We start from the raw sequence: 14,151 nt of genomic DNA on the forward strand, positions 1-14,151 counted from the left end.
CGCGTCTGTCAGATTTAGAGAAAGGTTCTTCCACTCATCGGCTCATGAAGGTATTGGAGATACTGAGGGCTAAGAGCCCAAGAGATAAAATAATCCAGTCACTTTGTGCCAGCTTAGACAAGCATTTAGTCTCTTTTAATTTTACAACCTAAGCTTTAGATGAGAGAAGGTCTTCTGTTAACCCAACTATGTTGGGCGAGGTAGCAGCCACTGTGGCGCTAGGCAAGCTTCCACTGTAGCTCCCTAGCTTCAGTTGTCCCACCATCGTCATCGCGCCGCCGCGGCTCATGGATCTTCCCCAATTCAAGACATTCCTGGGTGCTTCAAGATGGCTATTTCAGTAAGAACGATCCTCCCATTATGCGCATATAGGCTTCTTTGATTGAGTTATATTCAACTTCTTGGCATACTAACACTCCATTACAGTGGAAGTCGTTTGACTTCTTCGATGTCGCCCAAATCACGCTCGCCGAAGACGAAACCCGACAGCTCTTCGAGAGCAACGAGATCTCGAGCGTTTGCGCAGGTTCCGATAGCCTCTTCCTTGGATCGTTCGATGGATATGTCAGCATAATAAATAAGTCATGGAAGATCGTCAAGCGCTTCCAGGCTTACGAGGCTGGAAGCATCACGCATATGCGCCAAGTTGAGGGGACGAGTCTCTTGTTGACAGTTGCGGTACGACCTTTCCTACTATCTGGATCGAACGAATGGTATACTGATGATTGAAATAGGAGGATATGAGCAGTGAACCTGTTCTCAAAGTGTGGGCGCTTGATAAACTTGCTAAGAAGACCAACACACCGACATGTCTGAGCACGGTGACGATCAACAACAATCGGCGGCAATTTCCCGTAAGTTTTGCAGGAGTTTGAGCTGGAACGAATTCTGATTATTAGAAGATATCTGCGTTCGCGGCTACAGATGATCTTACACAGATTGCAGTGGGATTTACGAATGGCGCAGTCACCGTAATTCGAGGCGAATTAGTACACGATCTTGGCACCAAACAGCGCATCGTTTTCGAATCAGAAGAGCCAGTCACCGGCGTTGAGTTAGCTTGGGATGCGACACAGAAGCTCACCACGTTATTCGTCTCCACAACCTCACGGATTCTCAAGCTAGGTCTCTCGAAGAAGGGACATGGGATGCCGCCTAAGACCGTAGAGGATTCTGGATGTGCAGTCGGTTGCATGACGCGTGACCTAAACACAGATGGTGTTATCGTTGCGCGAGACGATGCTATTTACACTTATACTCAGGATGGTCGTGGGCCGCCTAAAGCGTATGAGTCGCCCAAGAGCAAGATCGATGTTTATCGTGAATATGTTGCTCTTGCTTGTCCGCCAGCAAGCAGTACAGCAAAAGATTCCGAGGCTATGAGAAGACGATTTGGCAGTACGACTACTAATTCTTTGTTCAATGCGTCGTCTTTCGCGCTGTTGGATATGGACCTTCGGGTTATTGGTCATACCGAGACGTTGATGTCTCCAGTGGGACATTTTGTTGACATCTGGGGTGACTTTTATACGATCCTTCAAGACGGCAAGGTAAGTTGGTTCCGACGAAATTTTGTCTCCCATACTAAAACTGTCAGATTTATCGATATCATGAAAAGAGCTTGCAGCAAAGGCTGGAGATGTTGTACCAGAGGAACATGTTTCCCCTGGCTATCGAGCTTGCGCAGAAATCCGGAATGGATAACGAGCAGCAAAGTCTTATCTACCGCCGCTTCGGTGATCACCTTTACCAGAAGGCTGATTATGACGGCGCTATGGTCCAGTATATCCGAGCGATTGATACCACTGAGCCATCCCAGGTTATCCGCAAGGTAAGTAAACTGTCCAGGTATGTAACTTGAAGCTAACATCCTCAGTACCTCGATACACAACGCATTCATAACTTGATTCAATATCTGGAGCAGCTTCATGAGCATCGAAAAGCAACCGCTGATCACACCACCCTTCTTCTTAACTGTTATGCGAAGCTCAAAGATATCAACAAGCTTGAAAAGTTTATCAAGTCTCCTGGTGACCTGAAGTTCGACCTCGATACGGCAATTGCCATGTGTCGCCAGGGCGGATACTATGAGCAGGCCGCGTACCTTGCCAAGAAGCACGGTGAAACCGATCTGGTGGTGGATATTTTGATAGAGGATTCCAAGAACTATGCGGAGGCCCTCGACTTTGTCTGGCGCCAAGACCCTGATATTGTGCGTATAACCTACTGTTGAGTTGAATGTTCATTAACACTGTTTAGGCGTATCCTTGTTTACAGAAGTATGCACGAGTGTTGATAGAGAATTGTCCCCAAGATGCTACAAAACTGTTCGTGGACTACTATACTGGCAACTATAGGCCCCGACGTACCATAACAATACAGCACGACATCGACACACCTACCAGTGGCGGCTTTGCAGCTGGAGCCGCGAGCGCTGTCCAAAACCTCTCCAATCTTCTTCCCCTGCCTTATATGAATACATCCTCGATCGCATCTCCTGGTACTGTCGGGAATACTAAGGCTGTAGTGAGCGACGGCAGCATTGTCGTGGACAATGACGATATTCCTGTGCCAAAATACACCCCTCCTCCACCAAGAACAGCGTTTTCATCATTCATCGACCATCCTGATGAGTTTATCGTTTTCCTCGAAGCTTGTCTCGAGGAGAAGGACCTCAAATCAAGCGACCGCACAGACTTATATACTACTCTCTTTGAGATGTACTTACACAAGGCGAACGAAAAGAAGGGGCAGCATCATAAGGAGGAATGGGAGACAAAGGCGAAGAAGCTCATCGAAGGCGAACACGTACCCATGGAGAGCTCGAACGTTTTGCTTCTGTCGCATCTTTCAAACTTCCATGATGGAACTGTGCTTGTCAAGGAGCAAGCGAAACTCCTTTTCGACATTTTCAGATCTTACACATCAGCCAAGGATACCCGAGGCGCCATGAAAGCTCTAAGGAAGTACGGCCCCGAGGAACCGCAATTATACCCTGCCGCACTGGCATATCTTACTTCAGACCCGAAGGTGCTGGAGGAGGCTGGCCCAGATGAGCTGGCTAACGTACTAAACAAGATTGACAAGGATGGCCTCATGGCGCCTTTGCAAGTCATTCAGACTCTTGTTGGTCAATCTTCTGGAGGCGGCGTCGCTACCATGGGCATGATCAAACCATACCTGCACGATACAATCACGAGAGAGCGGAAGGAAATTGCCTCCAACCGAAGCCGAATCAACACACTCCGAGAAGACACAGAAAAGCGTCGTGATGAGCTTGCAGACTTGGGATCCAAGCCAGCTGTGTTCCAGGCGACGTGGTGTTCCGACTGCAGTCAACGATTGGACTTGCCTGCCGTTCATTTCCTTTGCAAGCATAGCTTCCATCAGCGTTGTGTGCGAAACGGCGGTAATGAGGGTGATGCGGAGTGCCCCAAGTGTGCATCCGAGAATGACATGATCCGTAAGATGCGTGAAGGACAGCGCGAGAGGGCAGGCAAGCATGATTTGTTCAAGAGTGACCTGGAGAACAGCGAGGATCGTTTCAGTACATTGGCGGAATGGTTCTCACGAGGCGTCATGGACGGGCCGAGTGCTGAGTAAATGTAATGAATTAAGTCGCGGGCGTGAGATGCATGGTGTCTAGAGGAGTTTGGGTTTTTGTCCGTCTCGGCTTTTTCTTTTTTTGCTTCTCCACCTTCCGGGCCTTGATATATACAACCATGAAATAGTCAATGTTTTTATGTGATTATATATACGGTTCTGGTGGACATTGTGTTATGTGGCGTCAGGGTATCATAAGAATTGGCCCCTAAAAGCATAAGAGATGAAATAATTTGATCACTTTATGTTAGCTTAGGCTAGCACTTAGGCTACTTTATTATAGTAGCCTAAGTCTTAGAGGATAATTCTTCTGTTACCTACCTGGGTTGGCAGAGGCAGCTGAGTGCCTGATGGGAATGCTGATCGTAGAGAAGTAACAGAGACCAGAGTCTAGTATGCTGTTATGGACAACAAGTGTGAGTGCAAGAAAGTTCTTTGTTGTTCCTCTTCCTGTTCAAAGCAGCACAAGCTGGTTATATGAACAGTCCCTTTGTTAAATCAGAACCAATATCAAGTTCTTCATGAACAACACTTACTGTTCGATTACCGTACCTCAACCCCAGAGGTTTCTGATAACATAAATAGCACGCGTCAGCAACTTCTGGTAGCTCAACTCAAATCACTTTTAAGACAAATTCAAAACAAACACTACAAACACTACAAACAAGTCACATCACATATTTCCAATTCTCCATCAAAATGGCTCGGCTTCTGCAAACCAGCTGGCTCCTCCAGTGCCCCAATGAGATTCTCCTACAAATTATCGAACTCTTCGACGATGACAGCCACCCTGAAGCAACAGCACAATGGTTTAAAGCATTAAGCCAGACCTGCTTTCACCTTTGCAAGCTCGCCTACCCTTACTATGCCCGCACTAATGACTACACCGTGTTCTACAAAGCCTTGCGTACAGCTAAGGTTGACATGATGGACCACTACGAGCACTACAACGCAGCGCCCATTGACAAGGTATGGTGGCAGCCTAGTGCATGGTGGCAGCCTGGTGGTCGACCGTACACCTCCATGGACGTTCTGCTATCCAATTTGAACGAGGGCTGGACCCGTGCAGACTTGACGCCCCGTCAGACTGCCATCAGCGACAGAATTCGCGATAGAGTATTTAACAGCTTGAAGTGGCTTCTTGAGAGAGGCGCTGATGGCGCAACGTGGAACTGCACAAGCAGAGCGTGGGAATGCAGGAACGGGTGCCCCAAAATTGCAAAACCGGGGCACATGAGTACTATGCTGCTGAAATATTTGCAGTTAGGTACCACCAAGCACGGAATGAATGTCATTTTCAACATGATTCAGATGTTGAGTAACCACGGCTTCCCTAACCCAACTCGCGCTGACAGTGTGCGTTACGATGGAAACATTCAGACCATCAAGAGCATCGGTGCTGATCAACTTTGGTACAATGACATGATTGCCAAGTCTACGTACATATCGTCGTCGCCGCTGGGGCTGGCAATGAAATCACACGTCATTCCTGCAGTACTGGACCTGATGCTGAGCGAGCACGCCAGCCGAGACCTCAAATTGAGGGACTGGCACGATGTGTGCCCACCCAGTCTTGCCAAGCTTGCGAAAGAAGACAAGTGCCGTCAAGCAGTATCAGTTGCCTGGTTTGGTATTACCTATGCATCGGTTTCCTGGGTTGAGGTTACCTACATTCATGAGCTCTTGAGAACGCTCCATGCCGATCTGCACAGCAAATGGACCAACTGGGAAGAATCCTATTCCAGTGAAGTTGCTGACATCTTCCATGAAAAGCTCGAGCTGATGATCAAGTATGAGATGATCGACTCTTCAGAGGAGGCGCTCCTCAAAAGCATCGAACACGCACTCTACGACATCGCCAAAGAGGGCATGCCGACAGGCCGATACGACAGAGAGCTTGTCAAGAGATCGTGGGAAATTCTTGGTAAAGCAGTGATGCCCTTCGCTACCGATGACAACCTGGTACAACATCCTTCAACAGCACCAGGCGTGAACGGCCCAGGACGCATCCACAGGTACGCCATTAGCAGTAAATGGAACCCTTGGAAGGATTGGTTCATTCGAGAAGACGTAACTGAGCGCTATAATCCGGAAGACTCTAGCAGTGTTGATCCCGGAACTTGGGTCGGCGCTGGCCATTATCAAAACGACGTCATCGGCCACCTCTTGGATGAGCTTCCAGATTGGCATACCATGAGTCTGGATACCTGGTGCCATATTGCGCGATTTGAAGTAGAAACAGATATCAAGCAACGGCAAGAGTTGCATGACGGACCGGTGCTATCTGATGCGATTGAGACCGAAACATCAATTTGACAGGCGATATCAGAGTTTGTCATTTTTGGTGGGATCTAAGAATGGTAGGTTTGTTAGCCAAGTCTTCTGTAAACATGTTATTACATTCGCCTGGGCAATCAGCACTTAAGCATAGAAGTCTGGATACTTCTCAATGTATAGAAAATTGATTTTGTTTCGATCAAATAATATGTTGAAACCCACGTGATACGGTGTATGTGATGTCGATGTTGATGTTCGGAGTTGAGTTTCATGAAGCAGATCAAGGTTTACACTAACTAAAAGCAGTGCCGTCAGTGTCGATAAACATCCGAGACCATCCAAGTTGACTGGGTAGCGTCACCAATGAAGAGAGACGAAATAAATCAGGCATCTAGTCTAGATACTTGATGTTAATCTCAAGCCTAAGAGACGAAATAACTTGGTCACTTTATGGCAATTTAGACATACAATTAGGCTACTTTATTTTATCGCCCTAAGTCTTAGAAGACAATTATTCTGCTTGCTGTGCATTCTATAGGCGATATCTGCTTATCATTTTCAGCACTCTGCTCTGAGGCCCTGGGCTAGTTAACTTAAATTTCCCCATGATTAGCGGTCTGTGACTGCCCGCTTACGGGAGGGACGGGAACTAAAAGGTCTAATGAAAAAGCGTCGAGAAAAGGACGACACAATGGACGAGAGAAGAGAATGAGGGGTTGGGTTGGGTTTTGTTTTTGTTTGCTCCTTCTTCGTTGCTGCACTTGATAATCAAGGTTTTATTACTACTTGCTCTAGTCTAATTTGACCTTCCATACTCTACTCTAGAACACCCATCTTTCCTTCCCTTTGTTTATTCTTTCTTAAACATTGAATACAAAGAGGGGAGGGAAGGAGCATCTCCACTCTTTCAATATCCCCATCAACCAACACACACAACACCTTCCGCGGGCGCGGGCACAGACAGCATCCATACCTCCTTCCGGGCAGCTACAGCCAGCGGGCACTGACTGCCTACAACCTGTACCTTACGGAACAGTACTTGCGGTTACGAATGGATATCATGACGGACCAACAACAAGACACCCCCACAGTCCTCACTCCTATTGCTCTCACGCCCACTGCCACTACCACTTCTCTCGCTGCTGCTTCTGTTTCTCCTTCTGCAGCCCCCGCTCAAGCTGATTCGGCATCCGCTGGAGCTCCATCTTCCCCCGCGCCTCAGGCTGAACTCATCCCCGCAGAAGACCCTGGAGTATGTCATACCTACACCAAATTACCCGTACCTTATTTGTAGATCCCAGTTTAATTGCCATTGATTGTTTGTCTGTTAACGTCTGGTCCCTTTTCGTATTTTGTAGGATGACATCGATCAAGATGAAGATGACAATTTCGACGTCGATTCAGCTCTCGGGTCAGATGCGTAAGTTCCTTGCTATACTATACTGCCGCGTACATATCTCACTCACACGTCTATCTTCAGTGCCAGCTTCCTATACCCAGAATCAATAACAGCAAGCATACTCGAATATAGAACCATACAAGGTCGCACATATCACAGTGACCGACATGCTACCGACTATTTTACCCCCAATGACGAGCAGCAGCTACAATCGGTTGATATCAGCCATCACTACCTCACCGTCCTCCTCGATGGTAAGCTCTTTCTAGCTCCGATATCACCTCACGTCCAGACCGTCCTAGATGTCGGCACAGGATCTGGCATATGGGCAATGCAAGTCTCCCATCCCCCCCGCCCTCTTCCCGCTGCTGACCAAGTGTCGCAGAGACTTTGCAGATGCATATCCCAGCGCCCAGGTTATCGGCTCAGACCTCTCGCCATGCCAGCCAGAATGGGTCCCTCCAAACGTGCACTTCGAGGTAGCAGATGCTACGCTCCAATGGCCATGGAAGGATGACTACTTCGATTTCGTTCATATACGCTACCTGTTCGGCGCCATCCATGACTGGCCAGCGCTCTTCTGCGAAGCGTACCGCTGCTGTGCTCCGGGCGGCTGGATCCAATCATGTGAGGCTGACGTTCGTTTCCACTGCGACGACGGGACTACCGATAATGAACCTGCTCTGAAAACGTGGGGAGACCTCTTCGAGCAGAGTGAAATCGAGACAGGGAGGCCGTTCTTTCTGCAAAGAGAGAGAATACAGGAGCGCAGTATCGCGGAGGCTGGCTTCACCGACATCAGAACGTTTGACTATAAAGTACGTGCAGCGTCGCATCGCTCTAGAGGCTCGCAGTGTTAACGTCAACGACAGGTACCTGTAGGCGGATGGCCAAACAATCGTAGGCTCGCTGAGACAGGCGAGTATGTCAGACTGACTTTGGAGAACGATCTTGAAGGTATGCTTTCATCGCTTGTGTTTCTTGTTCGCGTGTTCTGACGAGCGTCGGTAGGATATACGTTTTATCTTTGGCATCATGTGCTTAACTGGCCCCGAGAAGAGTATGCGCAGTTCCTTGTCTCCATGCGCAAGGCGCTATTCAACCGCCGAGTGCATGGTTATATGATGGTGCGGTACGTCTACGGGCGGAAACCATAGCGATGAATATCGGCAACGTCAGAGGATACGAGTAATGAATAAATGTTTCGATGCGGGCTCGAAGAAAATGTATCGCGGAAAGTCGACGAAGCGTGGGATCAGGGAAGGCGCACTTTGGATAGACCTTGGCATGACAATATATCGAATGGCAATACTCCGTATTCGTGATAGATATTGATCGCAAGGTTGGGCGTATACGAATCGCGATGGCCCTGGCCGCACATCATTCAGAACACCGCAGGAACAGTATTTCAGAACACATAGCGACGTGTTCGTCACCATAGCAACTGCGATACACGTCACAAGAGAAAACTTCTTCCTCAAAGCCAGGGCAAGCCCCAGACAGTAATGAAAAAGAGAAAAGAAACACGCCTGTCAGACGTCCATCAACACCCACCCCGAGCGCGCGCCCGAAGGCAAGACCGCAGTCAGGGTCGAGATCATCAAGAGAAAACAAACTCTCTATACAGCAGCTGCGCAAGGCAACCACCGCCATCCTTGCAGACAGAGCGAGAGGACCAAAGTATTCACTCTAGGGTGTCGAGGATATACATTCATCAACCAGGGTGGGATCTGTGGCTCTTTTGGAGAACCAAGAGAAGGTCGAATACTATAGAAATGATTCTCTGAAGTATTGTCGACATGAAGAAGAAAAGAAAAAAAAGTCCAAAAGCTGGCGGCAGCGACGAATATTTATAGGCAGTATGTGGGTCTGCCAATCACTCACAGCTCACCGCCTAAAAGTTGGGCGGCAGAATAATTTGGAGCCGCAGCGCAGCAGAAAAAATCAATAGTGGGGCAGGTGCATTTTGGCAGGTGCGCTTGGGCAAAGGCGCCGAGCGACAGTGCCCCACTTTCAACGACTTGACCCAAGCAGAGGCAGAAGAAATGCCTTGACTGTGGATTGTGCAGCATTTTTTCTTCACGATGACAAACATTTGCAATTTTGCTTCACTTTTCTTAGTGGATCATTGGCTAGCGGTGTGTTTTTCGCCGAGATTGGATGACAAGTGCCGGAGCAGAATGTAACTGCACGAGTCGTTGGTTCCGGATCATGAGTAGGGACTGGCCATGACTGTTCTCGGGATGTGGCTGGTGTGTGCTGTGAACATTCTTCTGTTAATGGTTTATGCAAGGCCTTCAAGCTATTGATACACTTTGTGTACCTATGCACTGATCCTGTTTTATGCGTGGACTGCATTGGGATGTGTCAAGTGCGCGTGTGTTGGAGGTGTCATGATGGAGAATCTTTGCAATGATCATTTTCGTACCTTGACGGCTTCACTTTCTGTGTGCCTCATACAGTAGAATGTACATATCAAGTCACCATGAGGCCAATGTTCCCTTCATTCGACAATCATGCCGTTTACTGCAAGTCAAGCAGAAAGATTTAGTCTTGTATCACCGCGGTAAACGCAAATTTCAACAATGCTACCCTGCACCAAATGAGGTCAAAATGAAACCACCATTTTACAATTTGGTCAACGGATGACAAACACCGAGCTATGCTATCCTCATGTTGAATGCTAAGGTTTAATTACCCATAGCTTTCATTCAATGATAAAAGATTGTTTGTATCCCATCATGGACTCGTCGCTTTTGGCATCATGAGTGAAGAACACTAGTACAAACTAAGATCCCGTTCCCTAACAGGCATTATGGCATCAGAATAGTGAACCGCTGGGAGCCTAAGAGACCAAATAATTTAGTTATCTTCTGATAATTCAGACTAGGACTTAGGCGGTTTTATTTTAGCACCCCAAGTCTGTGAGAATCGAGGAGGTCTGACTTGATGAAGGATAGCAGCAGTGACTGTGTTTGGCTCCCCTTGTCAGTTACCCCACGTCTCCTCATGTCTTGTCCGTGTACCTCACTCACTCATGTACAATTCAACTTCAACATAATGAGCGTCAAAAATTCGACATCAACCAAAATGCCTTCAATAGATCCAAGAACACTCGTCTCCACATTCTCTCGTGCCCTCACATCCTTCCAATCATCCTCAGACGCATTCCGTGTCTTGTGCACTCTACCCCACACCTCTGATGTCCCCGCGCCGCGCCGACCCGGCCGCCCAGTCCGGCATCTTGTGGTCCTAGACTCGAGCTTCAACCCGCCGACACTGGCGCATGCAAGCATGGCTCGTTCTGCTCTCAAGTCAGAGGGTCAGCAGAGATTGATGTTACTGCTTTCAGTAAACAATGCGGATAAAGCGCCTAAGCCCGCGAGTTTCCCAGTTAGGTTGAGCATGATGGAGGCAATGGGACGGGAATTGCTTGATGAAGGTCTGGAAATTGATGTCGCTGTTACTACGATGCCTTTCTTCCACGACAAGGCGAGGGCAATAGAAGAGTCGGGATTTTATGCTACGGAGTGTGGGGAGCAGCCTACGCAGACTTTCCTCGCGGGTTTTGATACGATAGTTCGCATTCTTAACCCCAAGTACTACAGCGAGGGGATTCAGAGCGCACTACGACCTTTCTTTGAGAGCTGTAAGGTGAGAGTCACTACGAGGCCAGACGAGACATGGGGAGGAGTCGAAGAGCAGAGGGCTTGGTTAACAAAGGAGAGAGTGAGGGGTATCGGAGGTGATGAGACTTGGGTCGAGAGAGTTGAGATGGTTGAGGGGAGACATGGGGATGAGGACGTGAGTAGTTCGCGGGTAAGAGAGGTCGTTAAGAATGGTCAAGGGAGCTTGGATGGGTTAGTTGGGGAAGAAGTCAGGGGTTGGATTGAGAGAGATGCTCTGTATAAAGAGCGTGATGCTAGTCTGTAGTACATCTAGATGGCGAAGTGCCAATTCCTGAAGAATAAGTGATGACTGCCTAGTCATCCAACATTGCTCTGATTCATTGCTCTGATTCATAGTTGGCAAGCATTCATGATTCACTGCACTGGTAAACAATTGTTACTATAAAGAGCTTCCTCTACTCCTCATCCTTCACTTCTCATCCTTCCCACCTCACCATTCCCAATCCCTTCATCGAGTCAGACCCAGCTATCCCTTCCGCTCCTTCATCAAGCCAGGTCCAGCTGAAGCTTTCATTACCCTTGCGCATTCACTTGATTCCCTCTATTTCTTTTACTCCTTCATTAAGTCAGACCACGCAGCTGAAGCTCTTGTTGCCCTTACGCATTAGCTGTGTTCTCTTCTTTAACTCTTACATTTGTGACCGAGTTGGGCACTGTCCAAGATGTCGCCCAAGATGACGCCCGAGATGCCGCCCAAGAAGCGATACGAGTTCTCTGCCGAGCAGGAGCACATCGTCCAGCAAGGCGAGGACGATATTGCAACATCGGTGGCGGGTGACAGGGTGTATGTAGACGCACCAGGACGAAAATGGTTCCGGCACGTCTGGCTTTGGGACTCAGATTATACGGACGATACCACAACTACCTTCGAGCCGAAGACTCATGGGCCTGGCGTCTCGAAACAGTCGCCTTTGCCAGGCCATAGTGAGTTGCAGCCACACAGCATGGCAATGGAGATGCTCGAGATCGGTCTTGTCCTTGCCGACAACCCAAAAAAGTTTCATGAGACTGTTAAAGGTCAAACGTCTCGAAGCAAATCACGCGAGACGGCACGGAAGGAACGAGGAACCATGGCGCGCGACAACACATGGTTTCGAGCATACATCAAGGTGACGGACAGCATCCAATCCCAGGCAAAGGTATTTATTGGGTGCAGAATCCTCGACGGCCACCTCCGCGCTATAACAATCGAAATCAAGTGCATCTTTTTCTACAAGGAGTTCTATCCCGGCGTTGATGTCAAGAACGCCAAGGATAGGGATGCCTATACCAGGCAAGCGATCAAGTACTATGCAGCCAAGGTCAAAGAGCCAGAGCCAACAACTCAGGCCAGTGGGGATACAAATGCGGCCTCCCAGGCGTTGGCTTCTGAAGCTGCCCTCACCAGTCATCCGATGGACTGTGTCCAAACGGAGGACCAGCTGCCTCCCCATTACAACAACGACAGTGTATTTATCTTTCTGGCTTTTGATGAGAAAATCACCCTTGACGATGAAGATTTGGCGAACCTGATTGAGATTGTCCAGGTAAACACTTAACATAAGACTTATATCAGACCGCAACTAACAGCAAGTTTAGCCACAGATTGGGGACGCTGTCCAACTTCAACCTGATCTGATTCGAACTATTTACGAAGTGATGTGCGTTGAGCAGATTGGCGAACAAACACTTGGACAGTTCCTTCCGAAATCAGAACTCGCCTTCTTCCTTGAACTCTGCCATACCACAATTGAGTTGCCATGCGACAGAGACTCTCTAACTGGCAGAGTGCACACTGCTCTCATGGAAAGTCTAGAGCATGCCAAACACAGCATTGGATCAACACCTCCTTCGACCTCATCCAATGGCAGCAAAAGAAAGCACAGCGATATGTCTACCTAGACTTTAACCCACCTGATTTCAGAGGATGTTCGCAGCATGGAATAGGACAAGGGAAAGAAAGACCCGTGGTTTTGGAAGCGGTCCATCGCATGGATTAGAACAAGGAAAAGTTAGAGGATGTTTACAGTATAGATGAAAACAAGGGAAAGAAAGATATATGGCTTCGGAGGCGGTCCATCAAGTAGAGCGGAACAAGGGAAAGCAAATAGTTTTGGAAGCGGTCCATCGCATGGATCAGAATAAGGAAAAGACATGTAGTCCAAGAGAACACCTAGCTACCTACATAGGTAAACAAGCATAAGCACTATCTAAATACTGAACTTGCCATTTGAGTAGTAGCGCTTTTACATGTATAGATGTCATGGAGGTTTTTTACTAATACTGCTCTTACGAGCCTCTAGCAAGGGACTGATTTTGCGAGCTCTAGCGAGAGAAAGAGCAAGTTTTGCTGTCACTAGGCTGCGAGGAACGAGCATGAGGATCTCATCAAGTCAGACTTCTTCAATTATTCCATTTCAGCTAAAATCAGAGTATTTGTTCGCCATCTCAGTTATGTTTCCCAGCCTGGGTGTGGGTTAGAGGAAGTGGTATGGCAGTTACGGAACGCCACGAAGTCTTGCCATGAAGTGAACAAGGTCTTCTGCGCAAAACCTCGCACCGGGTGTAGAAGCTGTCAATACAGGATTCTCTGGTAAGCATTACATCTAGAGCCTAAGTCTACGGGTAACAAGGAGGACTATTCTTTGAAGTTTAGGGCGCCGAATCACTGGTAGACTAAATATAAGTCTAGACACCTAAAGTGTTGATATTCTTCTATTTATTAGGTTCTCTGGAGCTAGACTTATGATACCCTGACGATCCTTAGAGCCATTGAAACATGCGGGTATTATCCTTGAAGACGATCTTGTCGGTCATGGAGATGATACACAGCGAGGGGCAATGATCTTCATAGTTCAAACACTCGTCGATCTTTTGATAAACTTCTTGGTGGAGAAAGGGAACGAATTACTTCCAAGATCTCTCAGTCTTTCAACAGAGTGCCCTTTGTGCTTTTCTGCCTTTCATGGTCTTTTTCTGAACAAGGTCTTGTAGTCAGGCTTCCTGGCCCCTTTTGCTTGAGCCCTTGTCACTACTATGTTGTATTTGCGAACGCAAGTCTCAGGACGGTAGCATTGGCTCTTTATCCGGGTTATTTACACATGTACCTTGGTTTATCACTAATGGTCCTGAAGCCATTCTAATTCCATGGAGATAAAGGTAACTCTTGAGAACACAATACGCTTGCCTTTGCTACTAGTCTTT

At 47.9% G+C, this 14,151-nt stretch overlaps 5 protein-coding genes across 5 annotated transcripts; all 5 read left to right on the forward strand.

Annotated features, from left to right (window-relative positions):
- Nucleotides 1-221: 221 nt before the first annotated feature.
- B0J16DRAFT_347132 (uncharacterized protein) lies at nt 222-3,886 on the forward strand. Its single transcript, XM_046128531.1, has 7 exons — nt 222-340; nt 427-678; nt 735-854; nt 903-1,550; nt 1,598-1,831; nt 1,877-2,212; nt 2,260-3,886. The coding sequence occupies exons 1-7, from the start codon at nt 329-331 to the stop codon at nt 3,601-3,603; spliced, it is 2,946 nt and encodes a 981-aa protein (XP_045980106.1). The 5' UTR covers nt 222-328; the 3' UTR covers nt 3,604-3,886.
- A 1,039-nt stretch (nt 3,887-4,925) lies between these two features.
- B0J16DRAFT_347136 (uncharacterized protein) lies at nt 4,926-6,131 on the forward strand. Its single transcript, XM_046128532.1, has one exon. The coding sequence runs from the start codon at nt 5,026-5,028 to the stop codon at nt 5,917-5,919; it is 894 nt and encodes a 297-aa protein (XP_045980107.1). The 5' UTR covers nt 4,926-5,025; the 3' UTR covers nt 5,920-6,131.
- Nucleotides 6,132-6,675: 544 nt separating this feature from the next.
- Nucleotides 6,676-8,610, forward strand: B0J16DRAFT_172715 (S-adenosyl-L-methionine-dependent methyltransferase). The gene is made up of 6 exons (XM_046122441.1): nt 6,676-7,132; nt 7,239-7,300; nt 7,361-7,612; nt 7,665-8,097; nt 8,152-8,236; nt 8,291-8,610. Exons 1-6 carry the CDS (start codon nt 6,932-6,934, stop codon nt 8,434-8,436), a joined length of 1,179 nt encoding a protein of 392 aa, XP_045980108.1. The 5' UTR covers nt 6,676-6,931; the 3' UTR covers nt 8,437-8,610.
- A 1,714-nt stretch (nt 8,611-10,324) lies between these two features.
- On the forward strand, nt 10,325-11,354 carry B0J16DRAFT_347140 (uncharacterized protein). The gene has a single exon (XM_046128533.1). It carries the CDS (start codon nt 10,340-10,342, stop codon nt 11,210-11,212), a length of 873 nt encoding a protein of 290 aa, XP_045980109.1. The 5' UTR covers nt 10,325-10,339; the 3' UTR covers nt 11,213-11,354.
- Nucleotides 11,355-11,630: 276 nt separating this feature from the next.
- On the forward strand, nt 11,631-12,849 carry B0J16DRAFT_402884 (uncharacterized protein; the record flags this gene model as incomplete). The annotated part of the gene is made up of 2 exons (XM_046132685.1): nt 11,631-12,494; nt 12,547-12,849. The coding sequence occupies 2 exons, from the start codon at nt 11,631-11,633 to the stop codon at nt 12,847-12,849; spliced, it is 1,167 nt and encodes a 388-aa protein (XP_045980110.1).
- Between the last annotated feature and the right edge of the window lie 1,302 nt (nt 12,850-14,151).

The sequence above is a fragment of the Fusarium flagelliforme genome (assembly GCF_020744385.1).
Source record: "Fusarium flagelliforme strain FIESC 12 MPI-CAGE-AA-0113 chromosome Unknown B0J16scaffold_6, whole genome shotgun sequence".
Taxonomy (NCBI): Eukaryota; Fungi; Ascomycota; class Sordariomycetes; order Hypocreales; family Nectriaceae; genus Fusarium; species Fusarium flagelliforme.

Excerpts from the sequence above, each read along its gene's own strand:
- B0J16DRAFT_347140 (XM_046128533.1), top strand. The coding sequence starts at position 10,340 with ATGAGCGTCAAAAATTCGACATCAACCAAAATGCCTTCAATAGATCCA.
- B0J16DRAFT_172715 (XM_046122441.1), top strand. The coding sequence starts at position 6,932 with ATGGATATCATGACGGACCAACAACAAGACACCCCCACAGTCCTCACT. Across the intron at positions 7,301-7,360 it reads TCAGCTCTCGGGTCAGATGC|TGCCAGCTTCCTATACCCAG; the intron begins GTAAGTTCCTTG and ends GTCTATCTTCAG. Across the intron at positions 8,098-8,151 it reads TCAGAACGTTTGACTATAAA|GTACCTGTAGGCGGATGGCC; the intron begins GTACGTGCAGCG and ends CGTCAACGACAG.
- B0J16DRAFT_347132 (XM_046128531.1), top strand. Across the intron at positions 1,551-1,597 it reads CGATCCTTCAAGACGGCAAG|ATTTATCGATATCATGAAAA; the intron begins GTAAGTTGGTTC and ends TAAAACTGTCAG. Across the intron at positions 2,213-2,259 it reads GGCGCCAAGACCCTGATATT|GCGTATCCTTGTTTACAGAA; the intron begins GTGCGTATAACC and ends AACACTGTTTAG.
- B0J16DRAFT_347136 (XM_046128532.1), top strand. The coding sequence starts at position 5,026 with ATGATTGCCAAGTCTACGTACATATCGTCGTCGCCGCTGGGGCTGGCA.